We start from the raw sequence: 22,892 nt of genomic DNA, 5'->3' as shown, positions 1-22,892 counted from the left end.
CCGGGGATCCCGGGGGATCCCGGCTCTTTGGCGCACGAGAAAATGATGCTTTTAACTGGTAAAGAAGCGCAATACAACACAGTTGAGTTATGAAGATCTTAATCCGTTTCCGTCCAAATTTCAGCCGTTAAGAAAATGCGGCATATGTAGTAAACTTACAGGAACTTGCATCTAATCACGGCGATATTTCGATGCGATGAGTGTGATAATCAACCGAGTACCATCGTTTGTACATGAAATGCCGCTCCTACAACACCAACTATAATTATAGACACTAGAGCCTGTTCGCAAGCTATGGGTAACTCTATCCACCCGAAAAATCACTAACCCTGACTGAATAGTCGGATTTACCCAATGGATAACTTTATCTCCCTTTTGAACTACCTGACCAGATATATAGCTAGGGGTTGTTCAAAACTAAGTCATTTTTTATACCTTACACAATTACACTTTGTGGTTGAAGTTAAGTAAATTTAAGAAAATAAACAACAACAAAAGGTTTTTTTCCCTTAGAGTATATTATTTTATTTATTGAGCATTGCTGAAGTGAATTATTTCTGTCGTCATTGTTAATATCAGGATTCCGGACTTCGGATTCCGGATTCCGCCAGGATTCCGGTTCCGTATTCCATATTTTTTTCTTAATCTGTGGTTCACATGTACAACTTTATGTAAGTGTAACCCGTTGATCACTCCCTTAATAGTTTCAACGTTCTTATATACTAGTTTTTAACCAAACTAAATCAATATATTTGGGATTCTATCAATAAAAATGCATCTCACTAAAGGTTTTGACTTTTCAAGGCATTGAGATATATCAGGAGCCATAATCGGGGACGGAGACCGTAAGCGCGCGCCATTTCTAGTACTGGGGTTGTCCCCATGATATGGGACAATTTTTCTATTTTCAGAACAAATTGTGCCATCATGTGCGGTACACGCGCGTACACGCTGCGAGGATTTTTGCGGATGTACCGCAGGGAAATGGCGTCCAAAATTCCCGAAATGTTTTGACACTTTTGTCACACAACTCAATACGTTCATATCTGTTGGAATTTTCACTTCAGTATTTTCGTCGTAAGCTGCTCCAGTTTGAGTGAAGTACGGACAGTGTCGAATTTAGTATTGTCCCGCTTTATATCACTGACCAAGTTATGTTCCGCTGCTTCTTTTACAAGAGCCCCACATTACTCCACTCTACTGAAGTTTCACACATGTTGAACATTAACGGCTTTTCTATAACACAACAAAAAACTAGTTGGATATAGCAGCGTTTCAGGACTTCAAAATTTCCTTCCTCTTGCCACACGCTTGCGAGGATTTCGCCAGTCGATCACGACCGAAAAGTAAAAAAACATAATTGCAAGTTTGAGTTTCGCCTGAATTGTAAGCAACGCTTGATGTTTTATCAAGGCCCAATAAGTGACAATACGTTTATGTCTGTAGATGCTGCTCAGTTTTGTTTGTGTAAAAATCCAACAAATTGTCTGTTGTCGATGAATAAGAGCGCCCGCCGATGTGTGTTTTGTACAGTCAGTAAAACATGACAAATTGGACTCCCGCACTTTCGTGTGAAAACTTACATCGAACTCAGATAATATCTATAGTTTTTACATGTGTTTAAGGTTGATAAATATTTGAGAACATATAAGAAGCCTAGCTGAAAATATTTGAATACAGCAGAAATAATCGGCAGTTACGATGACGATTTCTTAATCAACTCGAACAACGATTTCAATTTTGTTGGCTTAGTTATCAAAACTCCTTGTCTATCTTATTTTCGCAGTGTAAAATTTCACTGTGTTAAAGAAACACACATGATGTTAGTAGCCTTTTGGCGTTGGTGGAAATTTTTGCAGCATCTCAGCACAAAAGACAAAGAAAGAAATCTTTGTCAAGATTTGTTGACGATTGAAAACACCGACTCGGACTTGAAAGTGCACGCGCTGCACTATGCAAATGAAGTACTCAAACACTTTTGCAAACTCGCCAAATAAACAGAAACAATAAGAAACTATCAATAACAGGTGCTGGTTAAGATTAAGCATTGTTTGAGAAACTCTCAAATTAGCTCGATACCAGAGTAAAGAGTTTTCTTTCATAATTTTTCTTTACAGAACAAACGCAACAGCTTACGCATTCAACCAGCACGAGCAGATATTATTCATTCACAGCGCGAAATTGAAGTCTTGTTTTCGACCCTGAAAAATTCACCTTTTCTATCAGCTCGGAGCATAAACCTATATGTAAGAGCCCTGAATCTTATTCATTGCCTTATTCCCTGCCATCGCTGTGAAAAATCTGCAAGAGAATCTCGCAACTCTCACCATTTGATCACGGAACGTGACAACATCCACGCGAGAACCCCCGACATGTGCGTGGATCCGCGCGGATATATGTCGTCATGGTGGCGCAATTTGTTCTAAAAATAGAAAAATTGTCCCATATCATAGGTGCGAGCGGATCATAAGACTTACTTCTCCGTCCCCGGTTATGGCTCCTGGATATATAGCGCCCTTAAGTGAACTAACTTTTAAATTTTTTCTTCTGGCTGAAACAAGTCACACGTATGTGGAACCAGAAAAGATGTTTCAAAAAGCCAGCTTTCAAATAGCGTCCTTAGTTATACAGTCAGCCTCACAATGCATTGTATTTATAACCAAACAAGAACCTTAATATACATATTATGACAGTTCAAAGCATTGTTTACCAAGTTTTCCCATTGGTACATACGCGATTGTCAAATTAAACCAGTCACATTATTGTTTTGACTAATCATGGTTTGACCGTGAATCTCCTGGAATAATCGTACAGAACTCGAGCCCAGACGGCCAACACAGCCATCGACAACAACCCAGTCGAATTGAAGGATCAAAGTTTGAGAATTTTTCCGGCGGTGGAGTATTAAAAGAGAATGTACCGAACAGCCCTGTCGAAGAGGAATGGAGGCAAGCGAAGACATGAACGAAACTGACGAAGCTGAAAGCCGTTTTGAACAAGAAAGCGTTCTTTCTGAATCAGGCTTTGATGAACTAGCTTGTAAGTAAAATATATATATTATTTTTCAAACAAAACGGAAGGTATGGCCAGTTTGTTTATCGCCATATTTGAATTTTTGTTGAGAAAAGTTAAAGATCATCGACTATGCGTTACCAGGTTTAAGAGCTTTCGTCAGAAGTATAATTATCATGGATTGTGTTTTAGCTACATCTGCTGTTTACAAATTTAAATTGTAATGGAAGAGAAAGTTGATCAGTGTGGTATCTCGCGCGCAAATTATAATCAAGATCTGTGTAAAAATATATGCTAAACAGACTGAAATTAAATATACGTCGTAAACTGGAAAGATTTCAGAAACATTAACGAGAGCCAAAGTCAACAATAATTTAAATGCAAAATCTAAGAGAATATTTCCTTGCTAATTGGCCCGAAAGTAAAACATTTCTCGCTTTGAACTTAAAACAGATCCGTTCTGTACCATGTTTTTGCAGTGGTTTTGTACCCTGTTTTAGCGAGTTTTAATTAAAAGACAAATATAAACGATTTTGCGGTTCACTAATAAGTTTGATAATAGAAGACATTGAGCTTTGCTTACCACATGTTTACACGCAGATTTTATTCTTTATCGTTTATATTTAATAGCTGCACAGTAAACGGTCTTGAAATATATTGCACTTCGCTAGACCGCATCTATCGAAAAGAATCATTACGGCTCGCACAAAAGGCCGCGGCATTTTGCCAAAGCACAGTCAACAGCAATTTCAGTGTTTGAGAATATGATTCAAAAGGGTAGTCAAGTTTGTTACGAAACGGATTGAATATCGTTGGCAGGATAAAGTACAAACACCAAAATGCGATATTTTGCAAACCAAGTTATGTCTGAAGATTTTGCAAACGGTTTTCGAAACTGGTTTTGGGGTACGAGTGAACAAGATCAATTATTTCATGGGAGCAAGGGATTACTTTTCTCTTTTTTACATTTATTTGAGGGAACTGAAGGGAGTTTAAAATTAAAGCGAACTTTAGCGAAAATGATGAACAAGGGAGAGGACGCATTTTTTTAAGCTTCTGTGATGACGAAGGGTATCATATAGTCCTTGGTGGGAGGCCCTCAGTTTACAACCAAATGTTTCGGTCTTGCCGATCAACTCAGCCGCCGGCAAATAAGAAAGACCTAGAAACATAAATTGTTTATTTTGGGGCACTCCGCTATCAATTCGAATGCAAAAAAATATATGGAAGACTGAAAATTGGGTGGAGATTGAGGAAAACAGTTTCGAATGTTTCTGAACTGAAGACAAGATATCCAGGAAATGGAATAGAATATTCATTCTTTAGCACTTGAGATCTTGATTTCTGAGTTCTAGCATCTTATTACTGTGTATGCATACCTAAAATGCTAAAAAAATCAAAATAACCTGCACGCTTCAAGCATGCTTTTATTGCCGGTCAATTAAATCCACCGAAAATATTAATTCGTGCAAGCGCAACTTCAAGCGCTCTCAGAGGGAAATCGACCTTACAATAACACATCACAAAATCTTCTCGGAAACAGTCTGCTAGAAAAGCTATATTTATTTTTTTGGGGGATAGTTGATGACTCTTTTGACAACTCTGATATATCTATCGACGATATTGTAGTCGGAGATAAAACAAGTCTGCAATTCTCAGAGCCTGAAAACCCAGGGAGTAGTCTCAATGGCGTACCACTGTACTGTCAGGTTTCACAAGACAAACTTGATCCATATCAATCCAGCTACAATATATTTTGTCTCGCAGGCGTAAGGTCTAACCTGTATGAGCTGTTGACAGGGTTCGGTTTCCTTGTTGTAAAAGAACGAATTACGACGAGATTAATAAATGCAACTAAGTCCATGACCTTTAAGAGTGTTAAGCTGAGTCAGGTTTTGGTCCCATATTGTAGGTCCAAACTAGAACTTAATTTGGATTTTTGTTTCAGTTGTAATCAGAGTCTATGCTTGGATTTCTGATACCCTTCTCTGGTGCACGTCGTTCTTTTGGATGTTTAGGAAACGTTCGTGAGCTTTTGTGTCCCTAGTAGTCCTAGTAGAAGAGTAAGGCAGATAGGTTAATTGTAAATCAGCAGATTTCGTTACGCTCCAAGACAAACGTTTGTCAAAATAAAACAATTATTTAGAATCCTGCCTCCTATTGGCAAAGCATGCGGCTTTGTTACACATCACTAAAGCCACAACATAAACTTTGTAAGTGGCATTTCCAGACAGTCAACGCATTCGTGCAGAAACTTAGTAGTTGCGTGGTCTTTTGAAAGGCTTAAAGCCGGTCGGCGGCTTCTGAATAATGTGCAGGTTTTGTCAAATGGAGGCTAGAAATGGTGAAGGCTGCTTTGAAGAAGAAAGCTCTCTTTCTGACTCAGGATTTGGGGAGCTAATTTGTAAGTATATAAAGATCTATTTATTAAGGTATTAAAACGTACTTGACTATAGTTTCGATGAGTTTTCCATGTAAGCGGTTTGGTTTACAATCGATCTTACAAGACATAGCCGTTTATACGAGGGCTAGACTACCCGATTTACAGTCAAACTAAGCAGTAAAACATAAACTTAAAGATTTTGTTTGATGATGGGATACGTGTTCAATTTGTTTACAAAAGGTTTTACGCTTCTTTGCTCATATGAAACGAACGTGACCTTTCTAAAATTTTCCGCGAACTCGTTTCTCACAGTCAAGGCTAAGATTATATTGCTTCAGTTTGGTTGCCGATGTTTTGTGTACGATACTTGGGTTTTACATAATTGAAACCAAGGATTTAATCCTTTAATATTAAGTCATCTTGAGTTGTATCATGCGTAGTTGAAACCGAGCCATGTTTGACATGCCAGATGAACCAGTGCACGAAAGCCAAGTCAGCAGTTGTGCCAGTCTCACAGTATTCATCAGTACAAATTTAAAGTACTATGTAAACTTGCGAATTGGAAAAAGCAAAGGAGAGAAAGAAATCAGTAGAGCAGCTCTTTAATTTGTTTCAGTCAGTAGCTCTGACGTTTACTTTTCTTAGTTCATTTGTGAGTTTATTACGTACGTGTGCACAGTAATCTCTGGAGCATGACTAAATAGGGACCCACGCTTCTTCAGTTGAATTGTGGGCAATAACAAGACAGACAGACGTGCAGTGAAACACGCGCTTTCGACTCGGTTTGTTGTCTTCCTGATTGAAAACTAACCGGAAGTCATACATTAAGGCAACAAGGACTGACAGTCAAAGCAGTTTTCTTGATACGAATGAACAGGAAGCAGACTATTTTTCAGACATTGCAGGGTCCCATTTCTTGTTAAACAAAAGCAGTTAAATAGCTAGCAGATTGGGCGAATCTCCGAAGATATCCGGCCTATAAGCTTGCAGCTGTATTGTTTGAAGCGGATATTTAACAAAACATTCTGAACTGTCAACTTTCTTTGTCGTGCCAGGTTTTTTCAATGTTAAACGTTATGTTTACAACCCTGTCCTAATGGAAGCGTTTTTTCGATCTGCAAATGTATGCGGCGCCAAGAAATAGCTCACTTTGTGATAGGCAGATATTTATAAAAACTGAGTGGCATTTCCAGACAACATCGCACAAACGCACTAGCGACGAAACCCTCAGATTTAGACCTAAGGCAGAAATTAGCTTGGAAACATATCCGGCCGGTCGTTTCTCGTTGCGGTTTTCTGGAAAACGCAAAGGTGCTGTCGAGTATAAATAATGGCGGTTAACGAAAATGAAGGTTATTTTGAAGACAAAAGCTCCTTTTCGGACTCAGAATTTCAGGAACTAGTTTGTAAGTAGAAATTTTAATACAGATATTTTCCGGACCAAATAAGGTCACTACGATTTGGGAGCGGTTTACATGACCCGGCTATATACGTGTGTGGCAACCAGCAGCCCTATTGTGTTTTATGTGCGCTCCTGAAGTCAGTATTTACAATTTATTAGATAAGCTGTAGATAAAGTCAATACTGAACAAATAGTTGGTTTCAAAACCGATTTCGCTGTTTTCCTACGCCGGCTTTTGGGCCAGTCTCGGAGCACTCAAACAGTCAAATCTATACCAGAAAATATTACCTTAAATTACAGGGAAACGTGAATCATATATACAAGTAGAGACATCCAACTTTAGCCGGAAAGAAACGAGAAAATGAAAGCTGACGGAAAGCCATGCTTCGCTTTGACACATGTTGGCAAGAATCGTTCTATAGTTCAACCCGTTGACAGATATCTGGTTTTCATGCTTCCGAATTGAAATGCAAATTCGACCAGGACTCAGATCTGTACTTTAATATATATATAACATCTGCTATACACGCGTGAATCCAAACGAACTACGAGAGTTATCGCTTTTGCGTTTTTTGTCGACATGGTAGACCTTCTTGCAATAAAATATGCTTAAAAGCTTTCAAAATTAACCGACATTTAGACGAAAAACTTGTATTTGTATTTTTTATTTCTCTGGAAACGTTCTGTTTGTCCAGGTGAAAATGGAAATGACTTTCTGTCTAAGCAGCAAGCAATTACCAATTGCGGAACATCTGGAAACACGCAATGAAAAAAAAAAGCAGGCAAGTTTCGAAGACTTATTCGCTCGGTGATAAATCGCCCAGAAATGTTTATAGCTGATTTGTGCAAGAAGCCTGTGTCACACAGACAAAGGGTGGTCAATCTGTGATCTGACTACATGAGGCCCAGGTCACAAGAACAAGAGTTTGTTCCGTTTTTGGCAGATCTTTTTTTTCGATTCTTTGTTCTCAAAACACTCTCCTTCGGCAGCCATTGGCTCCTTCCAGGTTTAAAATGCTGCAAATGTATGGACGACCTTTGAATCTACTTCCCCCCCCCCCCCCTCCCGGTACATTTCTTACTGTTCCATGAGATCGAGGCACCAAGAGTGTGATGTATTTTACACAGCGCGTGAACCCAATACATGGCCAATCTCGGTGGCAGTTTGTTGCATTCCTTCGTTTTTTAGCCGGTTTTGTTTATCTGTTTGTTAATTCAATCACAGCAAGGTAGTATTGAAAGACAAGTCCTTGTTCTGAACGTTGATTAGGCGAAGGAAACCCTGTTTCCAGTGATAGTTACTCACAGGAGTCATTTGCCGGTACGTACATTTGATGAAAGCGACGCTCTCTTGCTGATATATTCGTCTTGAGCGACGGTTCTAGCCTGTTTCGAGGTCTTCTTTTACACTGAAGAACGGCAAAACTGGCGGGCTTGGAAATTCTGAAACAATCTTCGTTTATACAACATGGCGAAACTACTACTTCAATGGAGGAATGTGAAACGAAAGAGCCCCAGCAATATACTGTCGTCAACAGCAATACAAACGACGAGGACTCGTTTACCTTAGAACACACAGACGATATTTGTTTTCAAGAAGAAACTCTATCTAATTCTGATAATCTGGAGGTGGAAAGTGGAGTAGAAAGTGCTACGGGAGATGTAACCGAAGCAGAATTGCTTGAATTGGGTTTCACTTCGGACTACTTCGACTACGCTGGTGAAAATTTGTCTTTTTTGCAACTGGGTGATCTAGATTTAACGACAGAACAAGCGCAGGAAACCTTGAAATATTTCAGTGAGTACAGTATAATCTTCATGCTTTAAGTTTATTTTAAAAACAGTTTTATCTAGAATTCTTCGAAATTCGAGAAGAATCGATCAAGATTTGTAATCATGGCTTATACATTGTATCATCACAATAGCTATAGCTTATGTAATGCTCCATATTTACGATGGAGTCCAATACTGAAATTTATTTCACGGATATTTAAGTTACTTCATTCCTGTTTTCCTTTTTTCTTTAACTGTGTAAACGTTTCAACTTGTTGCCATCTTCAAATTTCTGTTCACATCTGAGTTTTGTACAGTTCGAATTTTAACTTCAAAGACAAAACATCAACCAGCTTCTGACATGTTCAATTCAAAATAAGTTTTTGATTGTATTATTTTCCCCAGTTATGCAATCAGCTGTTAAATATTGATTTGTCGCACTATAGGCTAATATATAATTTTGATATAAATAATGTTATCAATAATGCTTACATGTAAATTGAAAGTTTACAATCCCAGATTATATATAATTTACAGTTTTGTTAATCCTTTCTTTGTTCGCCTTGTTCGTCAAGTGTTTACTGTTTTCTATTGAAGCAGATTATTTTTGTTTATATTTGAGGCATTCTGTTTAAATTTTGTTTTCGATCCAAACAATCTCTGATCAATTAAAACTGTTACCATTTTCTCTGTAGCTCTACTCAGATATCATTATAATTACTCTTACAAAGTTCATGGAACATGTTTCCAGTCTAAAGAAGACATAAAGGGCTTTTTGTTCTCTTTGTTATCGAAATATTGTACCTTTAGACTCTCATTCTCTCCGATCATGTGTATGGTACAGCTGAACCTTCTTTTAATGGAGTCTCTTAGACCTAAAATATTGCTGCTTGCAGGAGGTTAAAAATGTAGTATGCATATTATGACACTATGACTAAAGCAGACATCATCTCTTATGAGAAGCGAACAAATTTTCAAGAGCATAGCTGGAGAAAAACTGTGAGCTTCGAGGAGCAGATAACGTTCAAGGTCAAAATTATAACCGACCATATTTTTGTGCCAAGTGGAGGATATTGTGTTTATTATCCTTCAGATATTTTTCACAACACGCACGGTTTTGAGAATTGGGAATTATCACTTGGATATTCCGCTGAGGCATATTCAGTCATGTGATGTATTTCAACCAATCGTGTGCGAGCAAAAATATTTCATGGCTTATAATGTTCAATATTTGTAAACCTTATTGTATCATTGTGGTACATTTCAGTGGCATACTGGCTGATTTTGGTTGAGCCATGGTTCATATTTAGTGAGACATACATGTAGTTTAGCCAAAATACAGTGTACTCATTACTTGCAGGACCAAATGAGCCTTATATGCCACCAAAGCATACCAAAAAGGTACAATTAGTTATTCATTCTGCCCAAATTCAGCAAGTGAACATGATTTTATAGTCATACATGTACCATGCCTTAGTAACTTGATATTGCAGGATAGTAGACACAGCTCCTAATTGGCTTATTGTAGATTTGGGTGTGGTAATCTCTGATAACATTCAATATCCTTAAATTCAACCTTTTTACTGATGGTATATTAATTATTGCTAGGAGAAATTAGATTTTGGTCACTTGATATCTAAAGAGGTGAAGCTTGGATGTATGCGATCACTGCAATTAGTATTGTGGTGTACTTAAAACCACTAATTCAACCCAAAACTTAACATATCTGTGTTTGTGGTTAAATTGGAGTATTCTTGTGGTTAATGTGACAGTCATGTCTTAAAATGTAAACATCAAAGAAACTTAATATTTGGCTGTACACTGTAAGGCTGTTGTCATTAGATTCAAAATGCAGTTTTCATTTATTTTCAACTTTGTTCTTTTGCATTTCTCAAAATGTGCATCAAAAAACTACAGAATATTTGCTTTAATTTGTTTCACTTGGTCTCCAGCATTGCTTTGTCACCTTAACTGTTTTAAGAATAGACTAAGGTCTCTTTTAGACTTAATAATTATTATTTAAATTTTATTTATGCTGTTTCTGATGGCAGCTGATTTGATTCTGTGAAATTGTTTTTAAGCACCTCCTCCAATAACAGTGTGAATGGTACTGAATTATTAATAACTTTCAGCTAGTGCAAGTCAGTTTAAAGAGAAATTATGGCTGTGCTGTTATACAGTTATTGAAAAGTATGGGGCTCAAAGTTCTCATTTACACATAAATTTGACTGTTATAAGGAGAAAAATGTTTTGGTCTTCAACATCTTATTTGAAGCTTGAGTTGGCAAGTTGAGGATGAATAGTTCACATGCAAGCATACATTATTGAGGCAATAGAGTGTTAAATGAAGTGCTTAATTTCAATAAGAATCATGCAAAGTTGATTTTATGAATTTTCATCCCGATGGATCACCAAGGTTAGATTTGTTTGCAGATCCATTTATTACAGTATGTAATCTACTTTGTAGATGATAGAAATAATTTCTCCATGTTCCCCTGTTTAAAATTTACTTGTCGATTATAATGTAGGTGATTAAAGTGAGAAAGCTGTACATGAAATAATTATTTGAGTAATATAAGAATAGTGCACAATATCCTTGTGGTATTGGCTGGGCTTTTATATATTTTATTTTAGTAAGTTAAGTCAGAAAGTTGGAAATTTAAATTCAAATGGAGTAATAGTAAATAACATTGTGAGTTGTCTAGCACAATATTATTGTAACGATACCACTGCAGTGTTGTCTGTTAATTTGTTGGTAAGTTGGAGATAAAATTGCCTGTAAATCTAAAAGTAATGTGAAAATTAAATGATTTCAGATTGCATGTGGAAAAGCAATATCAGTGACCTATGTAGTACATGCATTGTTAGTGATGTTGGCTTGACTTCCATCCACAATAATTCGGTGGTGATTTTGTATTATATTATATTTGTGATGGGTTACTGAGACTTCAGACTTTTATTTGAACTATCTCTTATTAGAGACAGACAGGGTCAACCCAAATTTTTGCAGTAGCCAGCTTTGCTGTTAGATTAGGTGGTTATAATTCTGCCATGTTTTTCTAAAGAATCTGAAGAATATCCCAGTAGGGGAACCAGCCAAGAACTGACAAGATCTATTTCTGACAACCTTGATTCTAATGTAAACATAAGTACCTAAACGTGAGTAACATGGTGGCAAATACAAGGTGTTCAGTGTTACAGTGATTTGAGATATTATTAATAAGTTATTCTTTTCAACTTTTGCAGCATTAGCATCAGACCGAACGAACCAGATGACCAAGACACACAATGATCTTGATGCCATTTTGCAACTCTTGCAAGAGGTGTGTTGCATTTTTCTTTAGTAGTTATAGTTTAAGGGTCTGTGGGAGGTGCACTGGCTAAATGGTTAGTGCACTGGAAAATCAATTGTGAAATCTTGAAGAGTTCAGAACAAAGATCTACAAATGTTAATGGTAAAAATGTAAATTTATACTTGTCATGAAGAGAAAATCTGTATGTGTTTTCAAGATGAAGTTCTGATAAGACTTAAGAAAAAAGGGGTCAAGGCTGCATACCAGCCAAGTGGCCCATCAGGCGGGCGCTTTCACATATCTCCGCTTACTGTGGATGGGATGTCAGTCCATGGCAGGGTTACCTCCAGCAGTAAGTTCCACCCACCCATTGGGTGGATGGAGGCACTGTGAAAGTACAGTAACCTGTCTTGTCCAAGAACACAATTGAACGTCCCAGGCCAGGTTTCAGACCCAGACCGCTCTCTCCGGAGGAGAGCATACTTTACCATGAGGCCACGGCACCTCCCCTTAATAAGACTTGGGATTAATTTTCATTTCATGTCTTTTTTTTCCACAGAAAGAGAAAGATCTTGAGCTTGCAGCACGAATTGGGCAGGTAGGTGTATGAATATATCACTGACATGCTTGTAGAAATTGTTGTTTAACTGTGATGCTTACATGTACATTGTTTAATTACAGTTTTTGCTTAAAGTGATTTGAAATTCTGTCAGATATCACTATTTTTACTTTCCATTTTGTCTTTTTTTGTAGTCCTTACTGGAGAGGAACAAGCAGCTTTTGGCAAAAACACAAGCATTTGAGAATTTTGTTGCTGAATGCGACGAAAAGGTCTGTGTTCTATAAATTTGCAATGACAGAATTCAACTAAACTTTTTCCATACAGATGCCTCTTCACAGTAATTTAGTAACATGCAACCATTTATTTGTACTCACAATTTATAAAATAATTACAATAAACATTAAATTAGTATAGAGTACTGCCTGCCCAAAATAACCATAAGGGCTAAAAAGAATGGGCAGACATTAAGTTACAGATTATTTATACAGTTATCGGTCGGTAACACACTTACACACACACTCACAAATATAAAGATACAAACAGAATGGAAACTTACAGCGGAACAGAATATATCCTTATGAGTTAATTAAAATAATTGTAATATTTAATATGAATCGATAAAGTGTGTTTTTAATTTCTTCTTTAATTGAAAATCAAGTAATTTTTTGTTAGACTCATGAAGAGAATTCCAGATTTTAGGCCCCTGATATCTAATGTTGAAGATCCCGAAATTAGTTCTGGTTTTGGGCAATGAATAGGATTGTTTGGAAGCAAGTCTCATATTATAGGCATGAATTTCATTAACTGTAGTAAATAATGATTAAAAGCGGATGGCAATTCTTTATGATGGAATTTATGCATAAAGATTGCAATATTTAAGACATAAAAATCAGGGAGTTTGATTATAGTAAGATATTTAAAAATTGGACTAGAGTGAGCATCAAATTTAGAGAAAGTTATTATGCGCATGGCTTTTTGCTGTAGAATATGTAAAGGTTTCTGGGAGGTTGGATAAGAACTGCCCCGGGCGATAATACCATAGATGCACATCTTTACTCATAGAACTATACAGCACTTGTATGTGAAATAATTTAATATGTGCATTCCACCCTGTAATGTTATGCAGATACATAATATGCATTACTTTGTTAACTACATATAAAGCTCTTTTGATGAGCATTACATGTTCGTAGTGTAAATATTTGTTAAATAACAAAAAATGATGTGTGAAATGTGCATTGATTTATAGGAGACACAACTCCAACATGAAGTTTCAATGAAGAATGAACTTCTTCAGAAATTTCTTAAAGATCAGGAGTTTGAGGAGCTCTATCAATTGTCTCATCGTTCAGACGAAGACAGTCGTAGGTGGGTGTTGTCTTAGAGAGTCAAAATAAGTATATTTCCTACAGTACATGTGCCTGGTTGATAGGATTTGTGCACAGTATAGGTGGTTATTACTTAGATCAAGTCCTAATTTTTAGGATCTAGCTGTGTGTTTTATTAACAATGTGGATTGTTGTTATAAACTAAAAAAATATGGTTCTTATTGTTGGGTATTTTTTTAACAGCAGTGACAGCTCATGTAGGGATGATTCCATCTCCTCACTTCAACAGAAGTGCCAAGCGCTAGAGCAACAAAACACACATCTCATCTTAGAGGTACAATCACACTGTTTCCTCAGATACATGTACATCTAATGTGTACTTCAGCTTTTGTACAGCCAAGATGAAAATTCAACCTTAAGAAGTTGTCTCCTATACAGGATGATCTTAGCTTAGCCATAGTCATTAAATTAATGTCAGAGCCACTTTTAATCAATTTCTTGGAATTCCACTAAATGAAAAGAGGAAGTCACATGCATTAAGGTCCATCATTAAGGGCCATACCCCGCAACACCTGTTATGGCTGAGTATGCTTGATTGTCCCTTGATTCTATGGGTGAAATCGTTCGTTGTTGATAGAATTCACCAACAAAGTAACAAGTTTGCTACAAGTGTGGAGAGATTTAAGACTGCTGTTGAATCAAAACTCAATGACAGCGCTGCTGCAGGGTTGTCAAAAGTTACTGGCTTCCAGTGAAAATCCTCAGATATATTTCTGTGTTATGGTCTCAGCCAGCCACTCTGCTGGGCTATTTCTCTGATTCTTAAGCAAAAAATAATGGCCTTACAACAGCTTTGGGCTACCTTAGCACAAGGAAATTTGTATTATGTACAGTGTGTGAGGAAAAGGTGGTAAAATCAGCTGCTTACAGCAATAATAAATCTAGTGCAAAACTTCAGGACAACTTGTCATATGACTTAATTGATAGGCTATCTGCATTGAATTGATTTTGTAGGCATTGCAGTTGAAGGAAGAAACAGCAACAGTGGAAATGAAGGAACAACAACTGGTGCTAGATTGTGTTAAACAACTAGGTGGGTGGATGGCAATGCAAACCCTCAAGTGTTAGCCAAAGGACAGATGATGTTAATGTTAAGGATAGTCCAGGATAGATAGTGCTAACAGAAAATGCTTCTTACTGGATAATAAGTGTTAATGGAAAAATCTACAGTTTTCATTTGAGTGTCAAAAGGTAATTGCTTTTGCATCAACTACGCTACACCATTGGTTTAAAAAAATTTCACCACTTTTTTCATCTAATCAGAAGTAAAACCAAAACCAATCATAACTTGTTCGCACATGTTTTCCCATGCTTTGTGTAAGCCACTGTAGTGTTCAAGTTTTGATTGGTTCACTGTATTGTCTGTGTCCTTTGTGATTGGCTTGAGTGATTACTGGTACTTTGGTTTTTGTTTTACGACACTCAATTGATAACCTCTCTATCCACTGGATAGTGATATATCTCCAGGGGTAGATAGCATTGCCCACCATTTCATCAATTGGACCCAGCTCAACAGTTCGCAAGAGTCTTGAAAAACATTCAACATGAAGGTGGAAGAGGGAGCGACAAAAATACTTGTACACCAAGACGAACAGACGTGGATTGTGAAGATGGATAATAATATTATGCATATGTACAAGTTGATGCCGTGAATCTGTCTTTTTGGCAGTCAGGCCATGAGAGATGTGTTTATAATGGGTGTTTTTGCTTTTTCTAAGCAGTTGAAGCTAAAGATCAGATATCCGGTTTGACTGATGAGATCTCCCGCAAAGCAGAGGACAACATCAGACAGCAGGTATGACTTAGAGATGAAAATATCAATTCTCTCGTTGATCACTATGCACTTCATTTCATATTAATTATGAGAATTTGTGATACATCTTTACATCAAAAGAATTTTCACTACAAGGAGAAAAAGAAGAAAAGGAAACAAAAAAGGGAAAAAAATCAACTGGTGCTTGACAATTTACTGAGATGTTCAACAGGAAAGTCACATGTACATGTCGATGTTACCTACCTGTATGTAACAGAGTTGCCACAGGTCAGGAAATGGTCAGGAAAAATTATTTAATACAGCTGATTTAAGGTCATTCCCCAGTACTGCATTGTGCATCCTTACTGCCCATAATTTATGGCGTCATTAGTGTGCGTTCACTGCTCCTTAACGAGCATGGGCACCCCCCTTTTTTAATTTTATAATTAAAGTTCTCATATGATAAATATTCATTGGGCAAAGTTTGGACAAAAATCTATCTGCAGTTTTATTTCAGGGGAATTACCTTAATACCATCGAAGGCTGGTAGAAACATTTGGAGTCACTATGATCTCAACGATATTTTTATGTAATGAAAATACAAATAGGAAAATTCTTGAAAACTTATCAGTCCTTATAAAGAAAGAATGGAAAGGATGGCTGTAAAATGAGGCTAGAAGTTGCTATTACATGTGCATCTGACATTCTGTATTCATTTGGTCAGGGAAGTTTTATTTTTATCAGGGAAAAGTCAGGGAATTTTGAAAAGTTATGCCTGTGGCAACCATGTTTAATGATTTTCTGTCTTTTTAATTATTAGGAGGAAATCACTCATCTAATCTCAACTGTTGTGGATCTGCAAAAACGTCACAAGCAGGTATGTAATTTATCATCAGTTTATTGACTGGGTGGGTATTACAGCCAAATATTTTCCTATCCAGCTTGACCTCACCCAGTTTTGGCCTTGATTTTGTTGGAAAGTGGTAAAAATGTCACGGTGAATGTTCTGAATTTTTTGGGCATCAGTGCTAAATGCTGGGGTGGTTCTAGGGGGGATTCGGGGGTTCAGCCGAACCCCTTAAATGTAAAATGTCTGACACATCATAACATGCTGACTTGGCCTCCAGGTTCCAAGGATGCCCCTGGACCCCCTACAGTAATGTATCTTGAACCCCTTCTCTAAAATCCTCCATCCACCCCAGAAATGAACTATTGACATTTGCAGAGTGGGCAGCTTTTTTTTTTCAACTGGCTCAAATCAATCCAGTGGTTCTACAATAATTGAGGCTGCTTGTTGTTTTCTTTGGGATTGCGTCAGCAGGACAGTATGGCTGTATGGGAAAGATTCCAAGGTGTAAATGCACATTCCAAACATTTTTACCTGAAACAAAGCAAAATTGTATGATTGTACAGTCACTACTTTAGATGAGCTCTGACTCTGAAAATGGCTTCTGCGACATGATTGTTGTAACTATTCCGCAGTATGATGAAAGTATTTTTCATTTCAGCTTTCAATGGACAATGAAGATCTGCAAAGTTTACTGAACTCTTCTCAAACTAATCAGAACCAACTTAAAACCAAGGTAACATTTCCTCATTTAGTTTGTGACTTTTTACTGCTGGGTCCTGTGGATGCTTTTGAACTCCTTGTGAATCTATTTGTATTGCAATACTCAATCCTGACTGTTTTATACCAGGTGGATGATTTACAAGATAAATACCATGAGTGTTTGGAGATGTTGATGGAAAATCAGGTACTAGTGAACAGAGTTCAGTCACTATTAATAGAAAACTCCTCTAAACTGGTAAACCAAGCTATTCTCTTCTGGTGGAACAAAACTGAATCACTAAATCCTTGTGGCAGTTGTAAATTTAGTTTAGGAATACGTCCATTGTGACGATGCGGTGTTATATAAGTTGTTATTTATATAAAAAATATCAATAAATTTGTAAATAATATTGAGGAGTGGGTATCAACTAACTGAGGATTTGCCGTGTCTTTTTCATCAGCAATAGTGTTCTGTCGAAGTTTGGTCCCCTGTTTTAACCCAAGTTCTTTCCTTTTCAGAGGGAAGTCAAAAAGTTAAACACGAAGATAGAGTAAGTGTCCTAAAGGCTTCAAAATAGCTTGATAATTAACCAAAAAAGACCATTACTTCACGCGTATAGACTTTAAGCAAATTTACGTATTGGTAAAATCTTGGAAACTGAGAATATATGGTGCAAATTGAATCTCAACTCAACCGTATGTCTGTTAAGAACAACTTTAGAATCTACGTCATTGTAGGAAAAATGATCTCAAATGGCTTTTCCTTGTCTTAAAACATGTATGTGTACAAATTGGTTGGGGATCAGTGTGATTGTAAAGTCACTTACATTTCTTTGATGTTAATATTTCAGGAGTGGGACTGGACCTAGCAAGATGTCACCCTCTTCTCAGCTATCTTATTATGTAAGTAAAGAATCATGAAATGTTAGATTCGCTTTGAGCAACCTTTCATGGTAAACTTGTATTTAAATGCAACTTTTAATAATGTTGATATCCAGTGGAGGTAGACAGTGACCTATTGGTGAAAAACAAGTTTTCAATCGTTGACCGACACGAGAAGGGTGATATTGTTTATGGTCCCGTGAGAGGAAAACAATAATATTAAGCATGGCTTAGAAGAGGATTTCATGTTGTGTTTGATATCGATCTGAAGTTTTTTTTTCCCCTAGGATTCCCGTGATTCCATTGCTCTGGAAATTGAGGAAAGCGTTAAAAGAGATCTGACTTCCCAGCAAGAAAAACGGTTAGGTCTTACTTTACACTTACGCTTGAAACTTGTCCTTGATTAAATAACGATAACTGTAAAAAGTCTGAATAAGGCTACTGGTCCATCAAGCCGGAGCTTATCTCGGTTCCCTTTGGCATGAAGCGACTAGGAGTATTTCTACTCCCCACTGGATGGGACGCTGGTCAATCTTACATGTAGGTTTAACACATAGCATCAAATTCGCCGGTACGCATTTATACACCTGGGTGGAAAGAGACACTGTGAGAGTAAAGTGTCTTGCCCAAGAACACAACACAGTGTTCGCAGCCGGGGTTCGAAACCGGACCGCTTGATGCAGAGTCTTGTTCGCCAACTATTAGGCCACCTCACCTTTACATAAGGTTATATGCGTCCTCACTTGACGAGAGATGACAGAAGGTGTAAATCAAGAGAGATTGTCGATCTTTTTTGTGAATTTGATCCATTTCTTGTTTGCAGAGAACACACAGCTCGTGTCATGGAAACTGTCCGTGCCATCAACGCTGGCAAAACTTCGAGAAGACCTCGAAAAATAGGGGTACATAATCACCAGAGCACAAGTTCTGCTAAGGATGGACCAGGCTTCAAATTCACACTATCCGACACCGCAGCTGAAACCCGAGGGGGAGGTGAAGGAACGAGTGAATCACAGGACGGGAACCCTGGGGCAGGTGTGTATCCAACTGTGATCAACTAGTGCTTTGTTTAGCCCAATATAGTGAAAAAAAAAAACAACAAACAAACAGATATACGGTTTACATCAGAACCCTTTTTCGAAAGACGTCGACTTGAATCTTTTGTACGAGTAAAATCTAGAGTGCACTGATTTCGAAATTTTGCGCAGTGTTAGCATGGGTAATCAAAATGGTGACGAGTGAAGTTAGGAAATAATTACGCGTGCGTTTTGTCAAAATTCTAATAATTTTCCGAGACTTTAGACGAGGGAGATTATTAGAATTTTGATCAAAGTTAAGTGAAGTTATTTCTTAATATTACGAGTATACCACCTGATTGCCTTTTAACATCATTGGCCACGAATACTTTGTTTACTGAGTCGAGAAATTTCGCGCCAAACGTTGCTATGGCAATTTTATAATTTCACATGTGAAATTGTAAAATAACGCTGAAATTTCGCGCCATAATCAAGGGGTAATTTGTCACTCGTGATATTACAGAATCAAATTACCTTTATGGGGTTAAGAGATGAAAGGTTTTAGACTAATGTTGCGAGTTTCTTTTATTGTTCAACAGATCGGCGAATGTCTTACACACGGCGCTCGTTCAGAGCTCCAGAGAAGCTGCAAATCGTTAAACCAATCAAAGGGTCAGTCACACTGCACCAGTGGAAGAAACTAGCCAATCCAACGCTGAACCTTGCAGAGCAACGCCCAGGGGTACACGTGAAGGGGAACGGCCAGGAGTTACCAGATAAGGAGCCAAGGGAACACACAGATACGATCGACATGGACCCAGACGAGTACGTGGAAGATGAGCCATTGCAAATGAACCTTTCTCGTACCTCGGAAGGGACTTCAGGGGCTGCCAGCCAAACAGGGACAGAAGATGATGAGGATGAAGACGAACCTATTCAGATGCGAATTGGTCGCAGTCCAGAAAAAGTAGCCTCACCCACTGGGGCTAAGAAAACGGGGTCTGTGAAGAGAAGCCCCGCTGTGTCCCCTCCACGAAGTCTGGGCCTGATCTCGCTTGTAAGCGGGCAAGGCTTTCAGAGAGGCTTCAAAGAACGTAGTGTTGACAGCGGTGGTATCTTAACGCACCTTCTAAACAGCCCCTCTACTTCATCACCTGGGACGTCTTCAGTGGGCCAGGTACTCGCTGACGTGTTGAATAAGGCCAGCAAGGAAGCATCAGAGAAGGAGCCTACTAGGGCCGAGTCCCTTCGCAACCTGGCAAATTACTTTAGTGAGAAAGAACGTGGTAGTAGCACCGCGCCTCCTAAAGTCAAAACCCCTACCTCTCCCCCAGTGGTACCGCTTACCAGCACCGTACCCCCAGCCGGGGGTGGTTTGCTGCTTAGTAAGATACTCGGCACGAGCGGTTTATCAGCAGGGTTGACGATTCCTTCGCCGACAACAACGACAGCTAAGACAAACACTCCTCCCACCACCACTAACAGTACGTCCACAGCACCCAGTATTTTTACACGAAGTACTTTGGTCAGGAACTCCAGTGGCAGCAACTTGCTTAGCTTGGCCCAAGAAGCAACAGCAGAGGATGCTTCAAGTAAGCGTCACAGTCTGGACTCATCTCTGCTTAAGAACACAAACAAGCAATTGGAGTCTGAATCTTCTCAGGGACTGGATTTTTCTCAGTTGAAATTTCCAACACTTCGCCGGCGTGCGAGTAGCGGTGATCTTCAAGAAATGGGAAGTTCAAGCAGCTTAGATCGGCTTAGCGGCGATGGGTTAGGAGCTCGATTATACAGGAGCTCTAGTATCGGAAATATGAAGGACCTTAGCAACGAGAACCTTTCAGGGCCATCGGGGGACGTCTCTGAAGGGGGATTTTTTGGTCGTCTTCGTCGCTCTCCAAGCATAGGGAGCCTCACAAACCTTGTTCAACGATCCAATTTTTCTGCAGTTCTTCCAAATTCACTTGAAGGATCTAGACAACGTTCAACGAGCTTAGAGACATTTCCAGTGTTCAAGGCGGGCCAATCTCCTCCTTCTCCATCCAAGTTCGAAGATGGTGGACATTTCTTTGGAAAGAATGCTCCCTCATCCAGTGTGGATGCGTTACGCGGGGCTTCCGGTGGGGTCGTCACTGCGGGGTCTCGGCTGAGTAGTTTGGCTGGGGTCCGCGGTTTTTGGTCCCAGGGATTGAGTAAAAGCTTGGAGAGTCCTGCGCCGCCAGTTGTCCTACAGCCACAACAACCCAAGAGTGAAGAGCGGCTTGAAAAAATCAACAAGGCCTTTGCTTTTGAGGATTTTGGAGGGCTAGGACTGATGTCGTTTTTTGGAGGCAAATCTCGTGGTTCTAGATCAGGCAGTCAGTGAGAGGAAGAGATAGGATTACAGACGAGCAATCGCTAAATTCGGCCTTGGAAGGGAGAAGATGTCCCCACCCTTCACTCGGTCAAGTTCGTATTGTTTGGTAGCGAATTCCCCCCCCCCCCCCCCCGCCCAAAAAAAACCACAGAATTCAAAATGTGCTCAATTTGAAAATGTCTACACAGCCCAGCAGGCAAGGAAAGGAATACGAAAGAATGAATTTAACAGTAATAGTAACTATAAATTAATAAGAATAACAGTCTGGTTTCAATTTGTAAACAATGAAAATTCGAGTAAAATTATTTCACATTGAGGACAATTGACGTGACACGTTAGTCACGCTCGATTCTTGCAATGAAGTTTGATTAACTGGAAGCACTCCAGAAAATTGAATCGAGAGTGCGGTGACGCCCATTATAAAGGTTTTCTCTTTTGGTGCTTTTTCAGTGGAAACTGAATGCTAAAAAATAGACAAGAAAAGGGGTCATTTATTGAGCGTTTTCTGGTGTTTATAGTGTTAAATATTTTCTAAAGGTTACATAATGTATTTTTTTTACGATTAACCGTATTTAAATTGAATTAAATTCCAGGGGGAATGAGGTAAACTTTATTGACCAATTCCTTTTGTTATTCAGTAGAAGGTGCTAAAATATAGTAAAGGGGTAGCTTTATTTCTTGGTAGCTCAACCAAATCAGTTACCCCAAGACATTTTTTGTTTCAATAAATAAGGCGAAAGAATTGTATATAGGTAAGCGATGGATTTATTTACTTTTGTTCCTACCATATGAGTAGCAATAAAATAAAATAATGGTTAAATTGTCTTGTCTGACAAAGCGCCTGTTTATGGAGAAGGTATCTCTGGTCGGAGGGGGGTGGGGGGCGCACTCTACAGGAGCTGGGCGAGAGAACTTTTCGGACATTCCTTTATAATTAACGCAAACAGTTCACAAACTTAATTTGGCGGGGGTGGGAGGTGGGAGGAGGGGGGGGGGGGGGACAGGGTGACCTTAGGTGGAGGTCACTCGATTTCCAGGCTAAGGAGGAGGGATGTTTCAGCTAATTTTTGCATTAATTAGAACAGCTCTGTAGACGACATGATATTGGACCAGTCCCCCAACTCCAGTTTAATCATCTGTGAGTGGAATGGGTCGAGGTACGAGGAATGGATAAATGTATGAATCATCGAAGTTGAACTACAATATATTGCATAAAGACATAGTCTATAAACCTTCCAGTCTCAATTCCCACTTAAAGAGATCAGAGAAATTGTAAATTCTTACCGTAACATATTACACTCGAGCAAACAGTGGTAACGGGAGAAAACCTGTCACGAAAGGCTGTGACGAAGTTAAAGTGAGTGTGGATAGTTAATAAAATGAAAAATCTGGATTACAGTAGCTCGGCCTTAGTGTTTATTATCAAATTAAATGCTTTTCTTTCATGAAGAATACAAAAGCAAAAAGCGACACAACGTAGGATGATCAGCTTTTTTGAAGGTGTACTATATTTCGGCTGGCCA

The 22,892-nt window shown here is 38.5% G+C and overlaps 1 protein-coding gene across 5 annotated transcripts; it reads left to right on the top strand.

The window, feature by feature from the left end:
* Positions 1-2,752: 2,752 nt before the first annotated feature.
* On the top strand, positions 2,753-22,192 carry LOC110069031 (uncharacterized). 5 transcript variants are annotated; one of them, XM_089287813.1, is made up of 16 exons: positions 2,753-3,039; positions 11,817-11,893; positions 12,423-12,461; positions 12,617-12,694; positions 13,675-13,793; positions 13,997-14,087; positions 14,768-14,846; positions 15,535-15,608; positions 16,387-16,443; positions 17,075-17,149; positions 17,264-17,320; positions 17,635-17,666; positions 17,967-18,018; positions 18,285-18,358; positions 18,821-19,032; positions 19,613-22,192. In XM_089287813.1, the coding sequence occupies exons 1-16, from the start codon at positions 2,943-2,945 to the stop codon at positions 21,376-21,378; spliced, it is 2,979 nt and encodes a 992-aa protein (XP_089143939.1). In that variant the 5' UTR covers positions 2,753-2,942; the 3' UTR covers positions 21,379-22,192. The 5 variants fall into 5 exon arrangements, with proteins under 5 accessions (XP_089143939.1, XP_089143940.1, XP_020632128.2 ...); XM_089287814.1 differs by lacking the exon at positions 2,753-3,039 and adding an exon at positions 5,235-5,416; XM_020776469.2 differs by lacking the exon at positions 2,753-3,039 and adding an exon at positions 7,906-8,595 and having other exon boundaries at positions 14,000-14,087.
* The last annotated feature ends 700 nt before the right edge of the window (positions 22,193-22,892 follow it).

This window comes from Orbicella faveolata, unplaced genomic scaffold (assembly GCF_042242905.1).
Source record: "Orbicella faveolata isolate gen_17 unplaced genomic scaffold, um_ofav_v1 contig_15, whole genome shotgun sequence".
Lineage (NCBI taxonomy): Eukaryota > Metazoa > Cnidaria > Anthozoa > Scleractinia > Merulinidae > Orbicella > Orbicella faveolata.
Note: the sequence above shows the minus strand (reverse complement) of the source record. Positions and strands in the feature narration are given on the sequence as shown.

What these genes read in the sequence shown, in the direction of transcription:
- LOC110069031 (XM_020776468.2), top strand. Translation starts at nt 8,286, where the DNA reads ATGGAGGAATGTGAAACGAAAGAGCCCCAGCAATATACTGTCGTCAAC. An exon ending in AGATTGTGTTAAACAACTAG is followed by an intron (nt 14,847 to 15,534) that starts GTGGGTGGATGG and finishes TTTTCTAAGCAG; the next exon opens with TTGAAGCTAAAGATCAGATA. An exon ending in ACTTCCCAGCAAGAAAAACG is followed by an intron (nt 18,359 to 18,820) that starts GTTAGGTCTTAC and finishes TCTTGTTTGCAG; the next exon opens with AGAACACACAGCTCGTGTCA.